The 21,009-nt window shown below is 56.7% G+C and overlaps 8 protein-coding genes across 8 annotated transcripts; 6 read left to right on the top strand and 2 right to left on the bottom strand.

The window, feature by feature from the left end:
- Window positions 1-234: 234 nt before the first annotated feature.
- Window positions 235-2,762, bottom strand: JCM15063_003667 (uncharacterized protein; the record flags this gene model as incomplete). Its single annotated transcript, XM_076675588.1, has 9 exons — window positions 235-957; window positions 1,025-1,129; window positions 1,196-1,258; window positions 1,325-1,504; window positions 1,572-1,686; window positions 1,751-2,079; window positions 2,139-2,207; window positions 2,276-2,343; window positions 2,435-2,762. 9 exons carry the CDS (start codon window positions 2,760-2,762, stop codon window positions 235-237), a joined length of 1,980 nt encoding a protein of 659 aa, XP_076537672.1.
- Window positions 2,763-3,145: 383 nt separating this feature from the next.
- JCM15063_003668 (uncharacterized protein) lies at window positions 3,146-4,940 on the top strand (the record flags this gene model as incomplete). The annotated part of the gene is made up of 3 exons (XM_076675589.1): window positions 3,146-3,212; window positions 3,395-4,670; window positions 4,820-4,940. 3 exons carry the CDS (start codon window positions 3,146-3,148, stop codon window positions 4,938-4,940), a joined length of 1,464 nt encoding a protein of 487 aa, XP_076537673.1.
- A 1,467-nt stretch (window positions 4,941-6,407) lies between these two features.
- JCM15063_003669 (uncharacterized protein) lies at window positions 6,408-8,121 on the top strand (the record flags this gene model as incomplete). Its single annotated transcript, XM_076675590.1, has 4 exons — window positions 6,408-6,434; window positions 6,498-6,537; window positions 6,604-6,710; window positions 6,778-8,121. 4 exons carry the CDS (start codon window positions 6,408-6,410, stop codon window positions 8,119-8,121), a joined length of 1,518 nt encoding a protein of 505 aa, XP_076537674.1.
- Window positions 8,122-8,481: 360 nt separating this feature from the next.
- Window positions 8,482-10,907, bottom strand: JCM15063_003670 (uncharacterized protein; the record flags this gene model as incomplete). Its single annotated transcript, XM_076675591.1, has 9 exons — window positions 8,482-8,628; window positions 8,702-8,934; window positions 9,013-9,323; window positions 9,388-9,568; window positions 9,631-9,927; window positions 9,998-10,183; window positions 10,255-10,411; window positions 10,477-10,577; window positions 10,700-10,907. 9 exons carry the CDS (start codon window positions 10,905-10,907, stop codon window positions 8,482-8,484), a joined length of 1,821 nt encoding a protein of 606 aa, XP_076537675.1.
- A 1,811-nt stretch (window positions 10,908-12,718) lies between these two features.
- On the top strand, window positions 12,719-15,759 carry MPP10 (rRNA-processing protein MPP10; the record flags this gene model as incomplete). The annotated part of the gene is made up of 7 exons (XM_076675592.1): window positions 12,719-12,998; window positions 13,065-13,698; window positions 13,765-14,012; window positions 14,082-14,576; window positions 14,661-14,905; window positions 14,978-15,253; window positions 15,340-15,759. 7 exons carry the CDS (start codon window positions 12,719-12,721, stop codon window positions 15,757-15,759), a joined length of 2,598 nt encoding a protein of 865 aa, XP_076537676.1.
- A 1,261-nt stretch (window positions 15,760-17,020) lies between these two features.
- JCM15063_003672 (uncharacterized protein) lies at window positions 17,021-17,750 on the top strand (the record flags this gene model as incomplete). Its single annotated transcript, XM_076675593.1, has 3 exons — window positions 17,021-17,239; window positions 17,449-17,664; window positions 17,748-17,750. The coding sequence occupies 3 exons, from the start codon at window positions 17,021-17,023 to the stop codon at window positions 17,748-17,750; spliced, it is 438 nt and encodes a 145-aa protein (XP_076537677.1).
- Window positions 17,751-18,042: 292 nt separating this feature from the next.
- On the top strand, window positions 18,043-18,928 carry JCM15063_003673 (molybdopterin synthase catalytic subunit; the record flags this gene model as incomplete). Its single annotated transcript, XM_076675594.1, has 4 exons — window positions 18,043-18,186; window positions 18,270-18,297; window positions 18,372-18,791; window positions 18,846-18,928. The coding sequence occupies 4 exons, from the start codon at window positions 18,043-18,045 to the stop codon at window positions 18,926-18,928; spliced, it is 675 nt and encodes a 224-aa protein (XP_076537678.1).
- A 781-nt stretch (window positions 18,929-19,709) lies between these two features.
- Window positions 19,710-20,774, top strand: JCM15063_003674 (uncharacterized protein; the record flags this gene model as incomplete). Its single annotated transcript, XM_076675595.1, has 1 exon — window positions 19,710-20,774. The coding sequence occupies one exon, from the start codon at window positions 19,710-19,712 to the stop codon at window positions 20,772-20,774; it is 1,065 nt and encodes a 354-aa protein (XP_076537679.1).
- Between the last annotated feature and the right edge of the window lie 235 nt (window positions 20,775-21,009).

Here is a 21,009-nt window from a genome sequence, read left to right on the forward strand (position 1 = left end):
ATATTGCTCTCGTCCCCTGTCTCAGTAGTCTCCAAAACGCTCTTGTTGCAAAAAACAGTATTGTCGTTCGCTCAGATCCCGCCGAACTCAGGGAGGATGCGGTTAAGATTACATTGACTGAGATTACATCTCGAAGTAACTGCGAGCATAATCCGGTACCCACCGACGGAGAAGTCAAGCAACAACATTGACCAAATACGCGAAAAAACAAGAAACAGAGAACATTCTAGACATCTAGTACCGGCGAGCGAGGTCTTCTTCGTCCTCTTCCGCTCCCAGGTCGAAAATTTCGCTCTCGTTGACGGCGCGTGCCTTTCCTTTGCCTTTGCCCTGACCTTCGATTCGTCCCTCTTCGTCGATATCATCGTGGAATTGACCTTTTCTTCGACTCTTCATAAGTTCGTCGAGTTCTTGTTCCTCATCGCCATCATCCTCCGTCTCGATATGTACTCCTCTACCTAATCCCATTCCGCTGCCGCGACCCAAACTGTCGGCCCTCGAATGCCGTTTCGAGTGACCGCCACGGGCAACGACATCTCCGAGTGCTCCCCAACCTCCCCCTTCCCTCCTACTGAACTTGTTCCTCGACGAGAACTTGCGTCGGAAGAACACGAACCCTCCCACTGCGACGAGCATGATCAATACCAACACGATCGCGCTCGAAGCGTTGACGAGACCTTCGATCGCGGTCCCGTTGAGATCTCCCAAAGTACCCCCATCTTTGTCCCCGGCTGCGTTCCCAACTTTGTCGAGCTCGTGCGATCCTGCTTGAGAGCCCAAGGCAATGTCGCCAATGGCAGTACCATTTGGATGAGTCGATCCCAGGACGGCTTCCCGTTCCGAACCGATGCGCGACGGGATCGTCGCTGCTGGACCGGCGGCATTGAGGAATTCATCGGCGACTCCGATAAATCGCAAGAACATGTCGTGCGCTGCAAGAGGTTGATCGTATGGTACCTGATCACAGTGCGCGAGTTTAGATCATCTGGTTCAAAAATCGAAGGCTGCGAGACCGAAACTGTACCATGTGAGAAGCTTCGAGAACTTTGACGTAGGTCATATTTCTTGACGATGTCCACGTCCCAGCTTTCTTGCCATTGACAAACCAATCCAGCTCTTCTGTCGAGTTCTGCGAGGTGCATGTGAATGTTTGTCAAACGGGTGTGCGGCGATGCAAGAGGGAGAAATAACTCACGCCGAATCCCGTTTCACCGTTCCAATCCAGATCGGCGAGCATCCGCTCAATACCGACATGATTCTGCATTCGAGGAGAGACGATTGAGTCATCTAATTCGCGCCACAATTGGGTCGTATTTCGACTCACGCAGATCAGATCTTCGGCTCCAGCGAACATCATGATTTTGAGCTTTGTCAAAAGCTTGGGCAACAAGGATACCGAAGGGGCATCCGCTGGGACGTAGAAATTCGAGCCGACGCGAGCATTGCATTCAGTCCAGGGTCCGGTGTGTCTCGTAGCATGGAAAGATGATTTGACGTCCTCCCTCTGGCGACATGGCGGCCACGTCAGCTCGAAAGGTCCCGTGTTAGGATGCAGGACAGAGGGAGCTGACCGAGAGGTAAGGCTGGAGCTCGGTGAGATCTGGCGGCCAGTTCATGCCACATGCGGGATGGGTATCGGTCAATCGCACATCGTAGTTGTTAACACACATGTTCTGGCCATTGACCCTGCGAGATTTTGGTGTCAGGTCTCGTCGACTGATCCGAGGAATAATTACTTGAGAATGCGCACGATTGAATAGTACTGTCGGTGATGCTGCCGAGGATGCCTTCGCAAACTCCGCTGTGGATGTGCATGTTCTTCTTGCCGCCCTTTTCGATGCTCTTAAGACACCGATCGACTTGGGTCTTGACTGCTTTCTCGGCATCCGAGCCAGGCTTGATGACTCCTGCCGCGAGAGCAAAGTCGAGGTAGGCCGGGTATTGGTTCCAAGGGTCGATCCAGCCGTTCCCGATCAAGAGGCCCGCAAGGCGTTGAGAGGTCGGCAGGCGAGACGAGAGGATTGCGTCGGCAATGTAAGGAATGTACTGGCCTGCGAACGACTCGCCGCCGAGATAAGTCTGTGCGCCGAGGATGATCAGCTGCGCGAGCCGGCCAAGCGCTGCGACGCGGGACCCACCTCGTGATTTTGGAACTCTGGAAAGACTTTGTAGAAGTTTTCGAGAAACTTGACAATGTGTTGAGCGGCCTGTCGCGCAACGGCACGATCGAAAGGTGAGCAGACGTGTTGGCCGAGTGGACAGGCGGGGCACGTACCTCGGGCAGTTCGTGCACGTATGCATTCGTGGCCATGTACGAGTATCCGGTGCCGACAGGTTGATCGACTGCAATGATGGATGCGTCCCGGAAGTCAGGTGGGGGCAGAGCTGGGCGGCGGCGGAGTGGCACCGACGCAGACGAGGAGGAGACGCTCACTGAAGATGACGTTGGCGTACTCGTTCCACGCGCCGTCGACCTCTTTCAGCTGGCCGTTCGCACCGGGGACGAGTCTGAGCGGGCCGACTTCCATCATGGCGCCGTCGAACGAAGAGCACCCGGGCCCGCCGTTGAACCACAAGAGGGTGCGCTCCTGGTCGGCGATGTGCTTGTTGCGGATCATGTAGAAGAAGAGGTGGGCATCGGACTGGGTGTCGGGCTGCCCGTTCTTGATCGGAGCCGACGGGATGTGGCCGGCGTACTGCACGAGCGTCGAGTCGGCAGGCTGGCCGGGCAGCGCCGGGATGAAGAAGCTCGCTGCCGACATGGCTGCGAGGTGATCCGAATCAGCGAGGCTGTCGAGAGTATGCACGAGCTGCCTGATGCGACGCACCTAGATCCGGATTGGCTACCGCGCGCGCCTGCAGCCGAGCGTGGGCTGCGAGCGGCCTGTCATCTTGGGGTGCGAGCAAGCGACTCCGACTCGGCCCTGCCACCATCGTGACGTCGAGGTGTGGAGACGAGTGAGATAATCTGGCGGGCGGTTACGCTGCAGCTGCGCTTCAGAGCTTGGCTCTCGACTCTCGACTCTCAACTCTCGACTCACTTTCATCTCGGTTCTATTCGGCTTCAGCGCAGATCAATCCATAGGACGAAGGGCTGTCGACTCGCGAGCGTGGCCTGGTGCTCGACAGCCAGCACCGTGACGAGATGCTTCGGTTCATATCAATCAACTTCGCCGTGACTATTGCCGCAGCTCCTCTCGCGATACTGCTCAGTGAGTCCTCCTGCGTCCAGCATGGGCACGAGACATTGTGCTCGTCACATGGCCTCCCGCCTGCAAGGATCGGGCCCTTTGGACTTGTGCGGGCAAGACAAAAGACGGTAATCACGTTCGACTCGCTGATCATCTTGTCTCGCTCGACTCGCCCCCTCGTCCTCGCTCCTGTTACCATACAGCCTTTCTATTACTGTACATTGTCACGCATCCGAAGCTACGCGGCCAAGATGGCACCAAGGCATCCAAGCGACCGCTCACCCTTACGCAACACAACACACTCTTGAATCGCAACGAGAATGGAGGTACCGGAGTCTGGAGTCGCAAATGGAGGAGAAAAGTCGCCACCGCGCTGTCGATGGCCCCCATGCGGAGAGGGCTCGGGGACCTGGACGAGGACGACGACGAGAGCGACGAGGATGATGGCGGTTCCTCGTCCGATACCTGGACGCTCAAAGCGGATCCGGCTCCTCCAGGACTTCGAGGCTGCCTCAAGCGCGAACGCAGCTTTGAACAAGTCAAGCAGGCAGTCGCGCAAGGCGAGACCGACGAAAGCCAACTCAAGCTGTCGCTCGAACCTCCGTCGCCGTCGACTTCCTCAGCATCGTCCGCTTCGTTCTACTCCCCGCCGCTTGCCCCGCCTTCGCCAGACCTGTCCCATCGTCCCGCAATTGCGACCAGAAAATCAGTCACGATCGAAGAACCTTGCCTGGCAGAACTCGAGGCTCTGAGAAACTTGTGGGACAGGCCCGAAATGCAGAGCACCGTCAACATCAGCGGAAACGGAGGGGTTGGCTACGGTGGAATAGCCGGGTACAGGCGGACGAGAGACCACTACGCGCGCGGACAGGGAGGCAGAGGGATCAACAAATCCGCGGTCCCTGCACCTGTCCCTGCGATTTCTCCCAGTCCAGCAAACCCCAAAGCACCGCGGATCGAGAAAACAGACGACGGATCCCCGCGGCCACGTCGACCTCTCAACGCTGCGATCAGCTCCCGGTCTTCCTCGTCTTCTTCGCTGTCACCCTCTCCGGTCATGCGCCGACCGATCGTCAAACGTGCTGTTTCTCCCGGCGCCAACACGATCGTGGTTGGATCCGCTTCCGGTCGCAGGAGAATTCCAAGTCCATCGAATTCGTCCCTCGCAACTCGCACTTCGAGCTCGATCTCGCCAGCTCCGACCAGCGAACGGGTGCAGCCCAGGTGGATCAAGTCGAAGAAGTCGCCGTCTCGCACGAGCTCTACAGGCTCAGAGAAGCGAGTTCCGCCTCGACCGCTTGATCACGATGACGATCAAGACGAAGAGAACGAGGAAGGTGGAACTGGAAAGAACGGAACGATGAGCGCCACTGTGACCGATGATGAGGACGGATTCGAGGACGAGGACGTTGACGATGACCGATCTGTTCCGCCAAGTCGACAAGGATCGTCTCAAGCGCCTCCGAATATCACCGCAAAGTCTACAGCCTCCTCTGTGACAACATCCGGTTCGCCTCTGTCCCCCTCACTTGAGCTCTTGCTTGATTACACGAATCGATCGCTAGCTGGCGAGCAGACACGGATCGACGAGAACATGACTCGCCCATCTGAGGTCTCGAGCTCGATAGTCTCCACAAACTCGCTGGCCTCCGTGCCGGCACCTATACCAAAGTCGCCCCAGGTCTCTCGCCAACTACCTACCCCGTCTCCATCGCCGTCTCGGAAGACTCTATCCCGGACCGAACCTAAGCTTGCCCCGGTCGTATCAATCACTCCTGCATCGCCGGTTAATCGACGAGTGAGCCTCCCAGCGACGCCAGATCTGTCCCCCGACAACCGATGCCTCACCAATATGGAGCCGCGGCCGGGACGGGGTTGACGGCTAACTGTCTCATGCGCTACAATGTTGTGGCTTTTTATTTGTACGTACATGTTGTAACCAATCCACCAGCCCATTCCCCGCCAGCTCGTGCGCCGACGAGTCCTTCTACTGTAGTATTCCTTTCTTCCCTCGTTGCATACTATTCCTCGCCTTTGCATCCATTCTATGCCATACGGAAGGCCACGCAAGCCTTATAATGCCGGCGTTTCAGCTTGTTCAATTGCAAGCAGTCCGGGTTGGACTGCGCACTTTGCCATCGGCCCCATTTGACGCTGGATCGCCAGATCATCCTCCAGAGTCTAAGCTGTTGTCACCACAATTAGGAGGCTGTGAGCCGTTACTTGATATGATCACGTGCGCGAATAAGTCGATGTATGCGTATACGCTTAGCAGCGGATAAGTGCACGGCAAATGTTCATCTGCAGGCTCAAAGGGGAAGCCGTCACTCGCACCGTACAGCTCTCCGCTGCGGCTTTGTCCTCAGCAGTGACCAAACGTGCACGTAACCTCCGCCCGTGCGCGGCCGCTTCGGCTTCGAGATCGTTCAACATCCGCCCCGGTACCGCCTCCGCGAGCCGCGCCGGCACGAACCGCCTAGGTCCCGCTAGCCAGGATAGGTATCACCAACCCGGACAGACGGATCAGTCACAGCAAACGAGTCCGGTCACTACGATACTCGAAGCGAAGGAGACTAGTCCCCTTCTCGGATCCTCGACCCGGTGTAACCTGACACGTGGTGCTCGGGGCGGTGCTCGGGCTCGATAGGCCTCGTATCTGAATCTTGGACAAGAGTCGACCTTGCGGTTTGCCGTAAGTAGCAGGTCAGAGCTGGTACCCGTGACTTTCGTAGCCGTCAATAGGCATGCTGCTTACTGAGCATAATCTCCCTTGGTGCACAGGTTGCTGAGAAGAATCCTGTCGGAATGGGATCCCAGTCGAAACCGTTCTCTGTATCATCCCCGACTTCAATCGGGGTGAGCTTAGATACATCCCCTGTATCGCATCCTCGATCTCGGCGAAGCCCGCTATCTACGCTTCCCAGGACCGGCGAGAAGCCCAGCCATCGGCGAACAGCGAGAAAGCTCAGCTTTGACGCTTTCAAACCTGCGCCTGAAGACGGACATGGCGCTTTCACCTTCTCTCCATTCAGCTTCGGAACATCATCGACAGCGACTGCAGCCCCCCACGCTACAACATCTTCACCTCCGTCGACTGTGGACTCGATGAAGAGCTTCGAGGCCATGAGAGACAGCTTGGACTTCGTTTTTGGCATCGATTCTGCATGTCAAGAAGGCTATCGGAGCATCGCAAAGTTGCCCGCGCGGAGGCTCACGATGGCAAACGACAAGACTGGAATCTGCGTCGGTCTCTGCTGTGCTGATGATGATTCCAACAAACGAAAATAACCTGCTTTACATTCGTAGGATTTGCCGAACGAGCTGCTGCTCAAGATTTTCGCGATGCGTCAGTAACCATGCCAGCGTCTTGGTCTGTTTTCACGACTGACCAGATATGTGGAGGAGGCTATAGTCGATGACTACGGAGGGCACACTTCTGGATTGCGCACGCTTTCGAAAGAGTCAGAGTGCCACTCGCCTCCTATTCGGATTGCCCTCGTGTGCAAGCGCTGGCTCCCGGCAAGTTCGGTCGAGTATCAACAGTGGCAATTCGATGGCGTTCCGCTGATGCGCACAACCTGTACAGCTCGCGCAGCAGCTATTCTACAACAACATCCAGATCCGCAACATGAACCGCATCGCCTATCTGTACGAGACGTTTAGCAGTACGACTTTGCCACTCTCGGTCCGACACCTGTCTATCGATCTGCCATACGGTACAGCCGCCAAGCTCGAACTGCCCATCGCGATCTCGCAGGCGACGGCCAGTCAGATCTCGGCATCAGCGCGTGAGGCTGATTCCGACAGCGACGCGTCGACCAGCCTTCGACCGTGCAAGAAACAGTCACGTCTCCCTCCCTCAGCGCAAGAGCAACTCCGGTCCGTTTTCCAGAGTTGTTCCCGTCTGCTCTCGCTCGAAATTTCAGGGATTTCGCCTCTCGTCCTTTTCTCTGCGTCGTCAAGAGACTCTTCATCTCTGCACCATCTTCACCAGCTGCGCTTGTCTACTCTTGCAAACCTCACTCTCAAATGTGGTGGCGAATCGCCTGTCCTCACGTCAACAACCCTGCGAGACGCGCTTCTCGCACTGACAGGTCTGTCAGCCCTAACCGTCAAAGGTTACGTCTCGGACCCTACTTCTCCGCTCTCATTCACTCCGACTCGGACAATCACGGGCTCACCGGCGCGGCCCCTTCCATCAAGAGCGCGGACATTGCTCAAACTGGAATCGATCTCAATTATCGAATCCGCCATGAGTCCCGACGATCTCGCAAGCCTCGTCAAACAGGTTCGACCGGGTTGTATCACGCACCTCCATATTGAGGATCATTACGACGGGATTGACGCGGCGCAGAGGCGCCGAGAGGGAAAATACGCAGGGCCTACCGTTGCAGGATTGTCGCGGGAACAGGTCGGGGAACCGCTTCGCGAAAGCTTGACATACCTGAGAGTCACCCTGAACAATCATCCTCATGTACCGATCTCGAATCGTCCATCGCCGCTGGCTCCAGGACACAATCGACGGTCTTTGACGCATCCAAGCCCGCCTTACATTCTCGATCGCTTCATCTCGACCATCAAGAACCTTCAGACCCTCGATGTCGGCGGTACTCTTGTTTCTTCAGGTCTCATCCTCGCACCGTTCGGGTCGACATTTGAGCCCTGTCTCCTGCCGCACTCGGTGCGGCGACTCACGATACGAGGCTGTCCAGCTTTGACCCCGTCCGTTGTCCTGGCATTCCTCAATCAGCTGGCAGCCACTCGGCAAAGGGACTCTAATCGCCATGGGGTTTCGGAAATTGCTACTAGCCAACTGCAGGAGCTGACAGTTTCCGGAGGCGGCGAGTCGGGTTGGAAAGACCCTATGAAGCTGTGGAAAGTACAGCAGGCATGCTGGAGTGTCAACATCCATTGGGTTCAGCCGCGGTAAAGCAGCGTCAAGAAATGAGCCGCGGTAAAGCAGCGTCAAGAACCAGGGAGCCTGGAGGGGGAGACCGCTCTGAAGGGTTCACTTTCTGTAATGTGATTAGGCTGTCCCTCGATTCGCTTCCAGTTGCGCTCGATATCGCGACGAATATAACACAGATCGTTGCCAACTTGTGGACGAGGAAGATGCTCTGGCGGTGGCCGTACGTAATTTCAACTGTAACCGGGAGAAAACGAAAGACAAAGTAAAACCCAGAATGAGGATAGAGAGAATCGGGACGCGACATTAAAGCGTCATCTAAGTGGTATGTATGAGGGCTGTTCTAAGAACTTGAACAACAACGCTTCAAGCTTGGAAACTTTTCTACTTGCGAGCGGCGAGAGTTTTGTCGTCGTCGGCAGCCTCCACCTCTTCCAGAGACTGCTCGTCCGTGAGCTTGACCCACTGTAGGCAAAGCGCGAGGCAAAGACCGACTGCGGCAAGACAGGTTCCGGTAATCGAAAGAACTCGCTGCAAATACGCGCACGACCATGTCTCGTCAGTCCGTGATTCTATCGTTCTCATATCCGGTCGAGATACACACCTGGGTCTCTCCGTGAGCTCGCGAGATAGCCTCTCGGACGGGAGTTCCGGGGGCGTATGTCTTGAGGAGACCGAGCGGGTTCGAGAACGCCTTGCGAGCGAGGACAGGATCATCGATGTAGCGGTTGAGCTTCCCGGGCACGAGGTTGGTCCAGATTCCACCTCCAATAGCACTGCCCACACCTTGTGACAGGTAGAAGACGGTCAAGTAGGCGGCCGTGATTGCGCCGAGATCTGTTCCCGCGGAAAATAGCGCGAACGCGTCAACAACGGTGGCACAGAATCGAAGGACGTTGAGACAACAAGACTCACGTTCGTGCTTAGTGACCGATTGGATCGACGCCTGAAGAGGGAACGAGATTGCACCGACTCCGAGACCTCGTACAACCTGCACGGCAGCGAGATCGCCTTGCGTAGCACCGGTACCTCGGTATCGGATCATGAGACCGAACGAAAGGATTTCGACACAGAATCCGAAGATGACGATAGGCTTGAGGTAGCGAACGTAGCGAGCAACGATGCCCATGAAGGCAGCGGTCAGAGTTGAGACAAAGCTGGCGAGCGACGTGATTCGAGTCGCCGAGAGAGTTGTTTGATCGGCAGCAACAAGGACATAGGTGTAGCTAGCAATCGAAAGCGGCGTCAAATGCTGTGTGCCGTGAAACTGGCCAAGCGGACTGCACTTACAAGTAGGATCCGATAACTCCGCCAGCGGCCGGATGGATGATTGCGATCAAGAAACAGACAATGACGGTACGGTTGGTGAGTAGACTGAAGGGGATGAGCGGGTGACGAGCGCCGAAACGTTCCCAGATGCCGAAAGCGATGACAGAGACGCCACCGCAAACCAGAAGTGCGATGCAGTGTCCTATACGAGCGCACATGTCAGCTTGCCTCCCGTTTGCCAGCGCTCCTTGCGGAAAGGCGTACCATCAGACCAGTGAGAACCCTTTCCGTTGGCGATGGTAACCGTAACGAGGATCATGCCGAATCCGGCAACAAAGAGGAGCAGACCGAAAAGATCGAGCTGCCAGAAGACCGATTGGACCTTCTGCCAGATCGTCCTGTTGGACACTTTCTTGACGTGGTCTGACTTGACTTTGTCGCCATAAGCGTCAACCGAGCTTTGTTCCACGTCGGTGCTGGCTTTATCAGCCTTGCGCATACCGATGCCCAATGTGAGCATAACGGGGATCGTCAAGACAGGCGTCATGATGGCGAACATGCCTGGGAAACCAAGGGTCAAACGGTGATTAGAAAACGACGAAGTCGAGAGTGACCAGAAAACGCTACTCACCCATTCCCCAACGCCACCTGCTCGCGTGTTCCTGAGAAGCTCCGAGGATTGATTGCGTGACATTGCCACTGATCCAAACGTTGATGACTCCAGGGATCGAGGGGAAAATGGACCAGAAGAGACGGTTGCGAAGCGACGAGATATCGGCGATAATGATGTTCTGGAGCAAGAACAGGCCCGTGATACCTGGATCAAGGAAGAAACTTTTCAGCGATCCCGACGCTGCAAGCCTAGAGTCAAGGGAGCGGGCGACTCACCAAGAACATAGATACTGTTTCCGACTGCATAGGCGTAGATGTTGGGAGCTGCCGACGTAATTGCCCGACCCACGGCATACAGGAGAACGCAAAGGAAATATCCTTCAAGACGGCCGAAGTAATCAGCGATCTTGGCGATAGGCGGTTGGGACACGGCCTGAGATTCAGCAGAAAAAGCCGTCAGTTGGGGACCTGCCAGGAGTCAAAGAAACCTCGACGCACCTGGAACACAGACTTGATCGATGAGATGGTCGTCAGGGTTGAGTGAGCGTTGAAGGAGACGGAGGTGGCGGCACTAATGTATGAGCCCGTGGTGTATTGATCTGCCAAAGCGAATACGCATCGAACGAGTGACAACGTGAGAGGACAGGTGAGGGGTGGGAAGCACCGGAACTGTCAGCAGCTGGGCAGTTATACTGTCGGAAGGAGGGGAAATTCGATTTACCGAGAGACATGATGTACGCCAGAACCGTGAAGGAGCCATATAGGAAGATTCGGTACTTCGTGTCGATCCTCGCACGGAAGCGCTCGATTTGACGAACTCCCTTGCTCTTCTCCTCGACGAGAAGCGAAGGTTCCGGAGAGTATTCGCCTTCATGCTTCTCAGCCTCGGTGTGCGAAGACGCCAATGTACGAGCGGGTGAGGTAGACATCGCGTCGAGCTGGCCTCTGTGGAGGGATGCCGAGAGAGCAGATGAGGAGGAGAGGAGGAGAGCGTTAGACGAGAAAAAAAACGAGATCACGGACAATCGGATAAAATTCTTGATCTAAACAGAGTGTGAGACACCCTGGTTGCGCCGGATCAAGAGCCCTGCCGAACCCTTAGCGCCAAGGGGACGCTAAAATCTCGCGAGGAGAGAAACCGGAGAAGCCAGAAAATTTTCCCGAGCTCGCTCGCGCGTCATCAAATCCTCTAGCGCGTACTGTATTGTACAGCCACCATACCGGTACAGTACAGTAGACGTTTGGAGCTGCGATATCCTGGCTATTGGATGGCAACACTGCGGCTCAGCGAAGGTACAAAGCCTGTCACAAATTGTACAGGAAGTCCAGTTGCAGCTCCTGAAGAATCTGACCTTCTCATGTCAGCGGCCATGCGCGCGGTCCTTGACATCGGGCATTGCCGTCGCTCCTGGGCATGGCCACATGTTTGAGATCATCAAGGAGCATGAGTCCGGTGACGGCTGAGGTCGCCGACATGATCCGCGCGAAGGGCGTACTGCAGATCGTCAGTCTGGGGACTCGGGATTGCAAAGGGGACGAGGAGCCAATTGTCCAGGTTCGGCAAGATGATGGATGCGATCTTATCCGCGCGCCAGGGAACTCGAGCTCGAACATGGGTTTTCCGATGCTCGAAAGCGACACTCTCCGTGTTCGGGGCAAAAGATCGAGGGGTGACAGGGTTCAGGCTGCTCGCCCTTGCGCGGGAAGGATACAGTACACAACGTCAATGACAAGTGGATGTGCGTCGTATCGTGCCGTGTGGCTTCACAAAACCCTGTCGAGCTGTCGGAGTTGACGAGCGGGATCGCAGATGTCAGCTGCAATGTAAGCTGTGTTCTGACTCCGCGTGGCTCGATGGCGCATGTCCGGCTTGTTTTCGCAGTTTGCCGGAGGGCCGAGTCTACCTCACGAAGAGTCTTCCGGAGAGACAGGTGGTTTTTCGCGCACATTTTTCCTAATCATCGCAGCAGGCTGCCCTTGTGCACAGCATCATTTCTGACTCAGAAGCGCGCCGCTGACCCTGCCTCATATGGTGTTCGCTGGAGAATTGTGTCAGTCCAATCCATCATACAGAGGGGTAAGAATGCGAGGGTGCACACCTAAGAGCCTGTGCAGTGGGGATGGCACGAAAGTCCGCCGACATCCAAGTCGGCCCCCAGCCAGATATTAGGTACCAAGCGAAAGAGCTGCTGGAGGGCTGGCGCTATCGAGTACTTTGCTGCTGCGGACACCAGCATCGAGCGAGTACAGCCTCGCAGCCCGTTTCGCAAAAAGTCCGCACGCACGTGAGGTTTCTGAAGCCTCGATAAGCGTACGGAAGATCTGCAAAGCGTTGCTTGAGCGCATGTATGCTTGAACCGGGGCGACCTTTGAGCGCATCCTACCGATCAGCAGACTCGAGCGGTTCGGGTCGCCATCATGCCGCCGATGGACAGAACAGTCACTCCGCTGAGCACACTATGTGGCCGCCCGTGATCCAGCTACTGGCAGAATGCTTGCGGATGGCACGGCTCGACTACGCGAAAGATGGCCGAGAGCTTCTGACTGAGACCTCTGTGATTCTCGAGAGGTCGGTACAGGATGAGGTGGAGGTTGTATTGCTGCCACGTCCTTCGTTCAACTGGTGCAAGTGCGCCCCAAGACAGTGAAATCGATTGGTAGATGAAGACTAAAAATTACTGCCGGCTGTACTATTGAACGCGTCTTCGACCAACCGCGCAACTCACCTACGCCAGTAGCCATGCCTGGGCTCAAGAGATCGCCCAGCAAGGCCAACGCATCGCCAATTAAGAGCCCCAGCAGAAAAGGCCAGCAGCAAGCATCGCCTTCCTCGGCTCCTTCTCCGCCGTCCCTGCGGAACGACCCTCAGCTCCCACTTTCCGCTGTTCAGCAGGACGACAATGAGCTTTTGACGTTGGCCAAACTGGTAGCAGACAACGCTCATCTGCTGGTACGAGGGAGAGGCGATGAAGCCCTTGAGAAAAGGGCGCGGCAGATCGTCAAGCGGAGCTTCGACCAAGGTCAGTCCAGCAGAGCTGCTTCCAAGCGTTCGAAGCCGCACTGATACCGTGAGAGCCACTTGACAGCCCTCGAATCGGAATCAACTTCGTTTCCTCATCTTTCCGCCCTTCTCGCTTCGCTCACGCCCGCGTCGGGCCCCACCACCCGTTCAGCAGCGCGCTCTGTACAGGAAGAGCTGCCTGAACCCGACTTTGTGCTATCGGCAACTCCGATCCCTGAATTGACTATCGACGAAGGCATGGACGCCGAAATGATCTGGGAGCAGATGGAGCTGCGGGGCCAGACCGTCGACCGAATGCTCGACGAGATGTTTGGACAGGAGGATGCCGATGCCGAAGATGACGAGGACGGCATCTTTGACGAGGAAGATGAGGAGGACGAGGATGAAGAAGACGAGGAGACTGAGGACTTTGGGGACTTTGGCAACGACTCGGCTAGTGACGAAGTCGAGCACGATCCAGAGCAGCTCGAAGCTGATACGGAGGATGAGGAAGAAGCGGAATATTTCCGGCGGTTGGGTGAAGGCAAGGAGGAAGGTCTTGACAGTGAAGACCCAGCTTTCGATGTTGATGATGCCGCGATGGAGTCCGAAGACGAGTCCGAAGAGCGAAACGACCCTCTCGCAGACGATCAGAAGCGATTGAGTCTCGACAATTTCGACGGGGAGGCCAAAGGGAAACGGCAGCGACCGAGCAAACGGTAAGCTACTCCCCGATTCTCATACCTCACAGTGTCCCATACGAGGCTCATACTCGCGCACAACAGTGCCCCTGGACCACCCTCGGCGGTCGACGATGACTTCTTCTCTCTACACGACTTCCATGCTGCGGCCGACGAGGGCGAATTCGAGATGGCCAAGATGCTCAAGGGCGAGAACGAAGATGATGACGATGATGACGATGAGGAGGACGAAGGAGCTGACGGAGGAATCGATCTCTTCGCATCGATTGGAGGCATGGATGACGACGACGAAGAGAACGAGGACGAAGAGGAAGGTGATCTTGATGCTGGAGGTGAGCTATCCAGAATTTCCCTATACCAGACTGTTTTGTTCACCTTGCAGCTCGACGCTCCCTCCGCAGGTGTCATGTACAAGGATTTCTTCGACCCGCCCCCGAGACCGCTGAAAAAAGCGAAGCCGACGCCAGCCAAACTGGCTTCGAAACCTGAAGCAGCTGCTCCGGTAGAAACAACTGGAAAGCGGGGCGTGCGCTTTTCCGAGTCCGTCAAGGTCAAAACGATTCCTTCGCGGCATGATCTCAAGCTGGCGCTCAAGAAGGGCAAAGGCAAGGCCATGTCTGACGAAGAGCTGGAGGAAGAAGTCACGAAGGAGCTGGCATCCGCCAGCGGCGATGATCAGGAAGACCAGGATGCAGATCTGTCCTTCGACGACAACGAAAATTTGCTCGACGATGACGAGGAAATGATGCCGGATGCCGACAGCGGCGACGCACTCGATGGCTCAGACGGGAGCGAGGAAGGCGACGGAAGTGACGTCGACGAAGGACAAGAAGCCATTCAGCGGTTCAAGTCTGAGCTGTTTGACGATGAAGACGAAGAACGAGAGGATTCCAAATGTGCGTACCTTCTAGGCTCGTAGACGTCAAAACAAGCGCATGCATGCTGACACAGGCTGTTACCCTCCTTGCCCTAAATTCTAGCCAAGAACCTTTCAAAGTACGAACGACGCCTGTTGGCCCTCTCGGACCAGATCGCTGCGCTCGAACAGCAGAACATTGGCCCGAAAGATTGGGCCACTTTGGGAGAAGCGCAGAGTCGGGACCGCCCGACAAACTCTCTGCTCGATGAGGACCTCGAGTTTGAGCGAATGGGCAAGTCCGCACCGGTCGTGACGGAGGAGACGACCAAGGGCATCGAAGATCTCATCAAGCAGAGGATTCTCGATGTGAGTTTTCTGCCTAAACCGTGTCCTCGGCTGACCAGTGCTGATGCCAACGCCTTTGATGTGAGCCTGCAGAACAACTTTGACGATGTTGAGCGCCGACGAGCGGTTGATCCCAACGCGTTCCTCCCCTCTCGATACCTTGAGTTGCAAGACACGCAGTCGCAAAAGTCGCTCGCCGAGATCTATGCCGAAGATTACGAGAAGTCGAAAGAGAAGGAGGAGGGTCGCAAGGTTACGAACGAGCTCGACAAAGACCTCGAGAAGAGACATCAAGAGATCGAAGATCTCTTCGAGGAGCTCGCTGGCAAACTGGATGCCCTGTCGAACGCTCGGTTCACGCCAAAAGCTGTACGTGCATTTTTCGTGACCGGCACTGCGCCTCGAGTCTAGTCGAAGTTTTCCCCGCTGACAGGTGTTCGTACGATCCTTCTCAGCCCAAGGCAACCATCGAAACCGTCTCGAACCTGCCATCGATCTCGATGGAATCCGCCCTACCGACCACAAACTCTGCATCGACGCTGCTCGCACCGGAGGAGGTTTACACCGCGTCGCAACAGCTCACTGCGTCGGACAAGTCGACGCTCACACCGGCACAGAAGAAAGCGTTGCGACAAAAGGAACGCACCGAACGCAAGTCGGTGCACGAGAAGGTGGACCGGATCAAGGACGCGAAACTCAAGAAGCGCGGCATCAAGGGCGAGAAGGAACGCGCGCGAGAGCAGCTGGTCGGGACCAAGGGAGTCACAGTCATTGGCAAAGGGGGCAAGGAAGAGAAGGCAACGGGCAAGAAGCGGAAGAGGGGCGACGCGGACGGCAACAAGGCGATGCCGACCAGTATTGGGCTCAAGCTGTAGATTCCTGTTCTGTCTCTCTCTCGCATCGCAATTTCATGTCCTTGTCGTCATCCCTTTGGTCCCGACAAGTGCGCTGCCCCCGGAAGAGGTACAGACGCGCACATTGGCGGAAGCGCGGTGACAGGCAGGCTCCTGCGTTCCCAGAAAGATTCGACCCGACATATGGTCTCTGCACAAAGATTCCCCGGGCAGGAAAGGGATCGGTTTGTCCTTGGCATTGCAACCATCGTGCCATGCATTCAATGATAGGCGCTCACGGGTGACTAATCCCATTCTACGGCTCGCCGTCTAGAGTAGTTCAAAAGCGAGGAGGCTCGGTGAGATCGCAGGTGACGCCAACTGCGACAGTAGCGCTACGAAGTCTGTTGCACCAATCGCGCGTCCTGCCCGCAGCGGCGGAGGGATCGCTCCCGCTAAGAGCTTGTCGGACCCTTCTCGTCCTGCGGATACTCGTCACGCACGCCCTGTCTGAGGCGACACTGAAGCCAACCTCTGGTGTCCAGCGTGCCCCGAGCGAGCCAAGTGAGAGACAGTCGGATCAGTCGATGAACAAACAGCTGGCCGGGACGATCATGTCGAGCTTGTCGCAACGCGCGGGCATTCCGGTCGAAGCCGACAGTCGTGGCACATTGTCGACTGTGTAGACGAGGCCAACACGGGGCGCGCGGGGATGCATGGTGAGGCAGAGATGGGGAGAGGGAGAGACGAAAATTTCCCAAGCTGCAAGGGAGAAAACGTCTGCAGAACGGCCGACTTCCTCTCCCTCTCCTTGTTCGAGGTAGTTTCTTCGCAGCCAAGATGGGGTGAGCACTCCTGCGTCCAGCACAGGCATACCGGCGTGCACCAGGCGCGAACGCTGACCGTCTGTTCTCGCCCCTGCCCTGTGCCAACCTGCTCGCTCGCTCGCCCGCCTCGACCAACCTCCCGTCCCACTCGACCGCTGCACCTGACCCTCGACCGGATGTCTCTTTCGTCGTCTGCAGATTCGCACACAACAAGTACGTCGTTTCTCCCGCGCGCAGTCGCTCCGTCGCGCCAAATTTGAAGCGAGTCGCTGATCGCTGCCTCTGCTCGAAAAAACAGCGTTCTCCACAGGAACCACTTCCGCAAGGACTGGCAATCCCGTGTGAAGACCTGGTTCGACCAACCCGGCAAGAAGCACTCGCGCCGCCTCCACCGCCAGGCCAAGGCTGTCAAGGCTGGCCTCCGTCCCACTGAGCTCCTCCGCCCCGCCGTCCGATGCCCGACTCAGCGCTACAACATGAAGCTCCGTGCCGGACGTGGCTTCACCAAGCAAGAGCTCGCCGCCGCCGGCATCCGCCGCAAGGAGGCTCTCTCCCTTGGTGTCCCCGTCGACCACCGCCGCCGCAACGCCTCCGAGGAGGGCCTCAAGATCAACGTTGAGCGCCTCCAGGCCTACAAGACCCGTCTCGTCGTCTTCCCCAAGAAGGCTGGCAAGGTCAAGAAGGGAGACACCGAGGTGCGTTTCCTTGCGTCCCTAGTCCCGATTGATCGACGCGTGTGACTGATCACTCGTCTGCCTTTCCCCTACTGCCATATACGCCATTGGATCTCTCTGTCGCAACACCTGCCATTTCTCGACTTGGCTTCACCTTCCTGCACCGCAATTCAACTCGCCCCGACAACGCCCTTCTACCGCATTTCGCTTCTCGTCTTCCGCGCTTCCAGGGTGCCGACAAGTCCACCGAGCGCGTCTCGAAGGTCTCGGCTGCTTTCCCCATCCCCGCCGGTATCACCAACGAGGAGCCCCGCGAGATCACCGCCGAGGAGAAGGACTTCTCTGCTTTCCGTGCTCTCCGTGTCGCTCGCTCCAACGCCCGTCTCGTTGGTGTCCGTGCCGAGAGGAAGAGGAAGGCCGAGGAGGAGGAGGCTGCCAAGAAGAAGGTGAGTTGCGCCCGGACTTGTATGTCCTTCGGCATGACAGGGCGTCAGACTGATCTCGATTCTTGGCCATCTCTTTCGCACAGTAAACGGTGTTTTGCGCTCTTCCCTAATTGGTCTTTCCCCCCCTCTGTGTTGCTTACTACCCCCTTTGAAATCCCACTTGGACAACGTGCATATGTTGTTTATGTTGGGCAAAAAATCTATACGCACCGAAAAAAAATCACAACCGCATTCAGCGTTGAGAGTATTCGAGAGCGCTGATCTGCGTTGGCGGCAAGATCTGGATCCCGGGTTCATCCGGCTATCAGTACTATATCAGTGCGAGTGAATTTGATGATTCATCAGAATCATGTCTTGTTTAATCTTCTCGCCGGCATCATGTCAACATCAACCATAGCTGCAAATCCAGCGGTCATCACGACGAGCTACGGCGATACGGCATGTCTGTCCTATGAACCGCTTGATCCCGCAGCGATCGAAGCGAGCGTGAGAAGCTCTCAAAGCGGTGCAGTCGTATCATTCGTGAGTGCGGTCCCGCTCGTGGTACTTATCGGATGGCATGATAGTCTCCGACCTAATCACTCACGTGACTGACTCTATACCAGGTGGGCTACACGAGAGACAACTTCCAGGGTGAGCCAGATCGGCGGAGGAACCTTTATCGATCGAGCGCACGACCATCAAGCTGAACCTCGATTCTATCTCAGGACGCCAGGTGACGCATCTAGTGTACGAATCCTATGTACCGCTTGCGCTCAAAACCATGAGCCAAATCCTCGAGGAAGCGAGAACTTTGCCGCGCCCTCCACCTCTCGCCGATGCCCACCAATGCTGTGCTGCCAGCGCGTCCGGTCCCGAAACCGTGCACGATCGGCAGATTGCTGCACATTCAGGCGCTGTCGCAACTATCGACGTGAACCGGATACATGTCGCTCATCTGCTCGGTCCTTCCCCTCCCCTCACACCGTCGATTGTCATCACGGTAGCCTCTCCTCATCGTCGGGAAGCGTTCTGGTTGACCGAATGGCTGCTCGAGAGAGTGAAAGAGCGGGTGCAGGTTTGGAAACGAGAGCATTATGCCGACGAGGAACAACCATTCGTCGGGCGCGACGGATACGGCCCGAATGGTCAGGGCGGGAGGGGCGAGCGCGGAACAACGGAAAGGCCGTCAAATGGGGCAGGTCTTGAAGGAGCGGAGCAATCGGGCTCGAGTCGGTGGAAGGAGAACTTTCAACCCAACAACGTTGTTCGGATCGATCTGTGAACCGACATCCAGCGCCCAGTGCAGTAGGCTGCCGGGGTCAGTCACGTTCAGGTATCTTATCGAGTGGTAGACCGCCATTGGAAACATCCAGGTGCGACGTACATGAATTTTTCGCCGCGAACGCCAAAATTGCCTACTCTTGACTTGCCTCGTTGCGCAATGTTGCTCGCGCAATACTCGCAGTGGTCGCTGAAGCGACTTCAACCTCTGATACGAGGAGGAACAAATACCTCTGTCGAAGGTGACTGATGACCGGTCCGTGCGTGAGCTCGGAGAACACGATCGCAAGGCTCTTGCATAGCTGCGCGTCCTAGACCAAGGCGTTCGACGCGAAACAGCTCGTTCGCGCGCGCACTGCGCAGGATTTCGGTTGGCAAGCCACCTTGACTTGGTGGCGGTGTCGACGCGCATCAATGTGCTCTGCTTCGCGATCGCTCCGAGCACGGCTCTAATTACTGTACTGGGGACGCGAGAGTCACGCTGGTAATGGCCTATGAAAGCCAGTAGACCGGAATCCGCTAGCTTCAGGCTGTCGGACTCGTGCCATATTTTAGCGATTGTACCGTGCTCGACAGCTCTTTCTGCAGATATAGACTGTACTGTGCACACTGTCAGTACGTGAGACTACGCAAGTGACGCCATTCGAGTCTCGACACCTCGACGACCAGCCTCTCGCATTTCGGCCCCACTTTCTTTACGTTTCAAAAGCTGTCACACTCGGACACTCGGCAGTTTCACGCTTAACTATACCTCGACTCTCGCACAACCTCGATCCGTCACGATGTCCGGAAGCGCACCTACAACTCGTACAACCCGCTCGTCCTCCGGCGCGATCCGCCGCTTTCCCTCATCCAAAAGCGCGGTCACGTCCGCGGCGCGGCAAAAATCGACATCCTCAAAGCCCGATGCCATCACGCTGCTGTTCCGTCGAGAAGTCCAATCTCTCCTATCGACTGCGCCTGCTCTGCCTTCCCACATTCCCGCCGACACTCCCGTAGAAGTGGTCGCCTGCGTCGAGCGCCTCTCCCTCTCCGGCATTCAACAGAGTGTTCAGCTGTGCCAGGCGGGCGACGAAACCTGGGTGACGCGCACCGAAGGCGCCCGACAGTACTTTCCTCGAGCGGGTCGGGTTCAGAAAAGGTTGAGAGGGAATGACGACGAGGACGACGGCAACGAGCGGGACGAGGAGGATCAAGATACCGGACGAGAGCGCGCGCAGCTTGAACCAGCCGACAAGCGGGCGAAGAAATCGCGCAAGCGCGACTCTGTCCGGCTGCCGGTCGAAACTCCGATCAACCAGGAATCGTCACGATCAGCCACTTCATCTGCACGCCGCCGAGGTAGTCCCTCTGCGCCAGACAGGAAGAAGAAGCGTGACTACCGCCGATCCCGTCGGGACCACAACAACGAAATGCCAGACTTCGATGACGGCGCATCGACCGAAACTGAACGCTCGCACCTCGCTCAAACCCGCGGACGCCAAGGCGGGGACATGCTTGCGCCGATCGGCGAGCAGGTCGGCGAGTCTGTCCAGCTCCGTCGAGGCCAGCGCAAATGTGCGGGCAGAAGCCAGACGCCAGTGAACGGCTCCGTGGAGGTCACTAAGGTTAAAGCAGAAGAGGCGGATGACGTTGCGAGCCTCTGCGGGCGCGTCGGAGGTCTCGAGTTCAGAACCACTGTTGATCCTGGTTGGTTCCACTTCCCTCACGAACTCAACAAGTCTAGTCAAGCTGAAGCCGGGGTTCCCGCCGTGCCTGCAGAATCCGAACGCGAGATTACGCCTGTTCCGGCCGAGCGCTCTACGACTGACAAAGGAAAGGCTCGCGCTCAAGTGTTGGGACATTGAATCTCAGGCTGTTTCATCGGGCCGCGAAGGGGAAACTATGGCAAGGAAGGGTTTACTCATGAACGAGCTCAGGAGCGGGTTCACTGCTATCTTGTTAATTTCTCGCTATCCTTGCCTCGCTCTCACGCAGGTGTAGACAGCTGCCGTAGCTTTGCGATATATCAGTCATGTCATCACCATCTCGGTCGTCTTCATGAGCGTTGCAACGTCCAGCCCTACAGTCTACGCGGCTTTG

This window comes from Sporobolomyces koalae (assembly GCF_050403365.1).
Source record: "Sporobolomyces koalae JCM15063 DNA, S_koalae_JCM15063T_v1_ctg1, whole genome shotgun sequence".
Taxonomy (NCBI): domain Eukaryota; kingdom Fungi; phylum Basidiomycota; class Microbotryomycetes; order Sporidiobolales; family Sporidiobolaceae; genus Sporobolomyces; species Sporobolomyces koalae.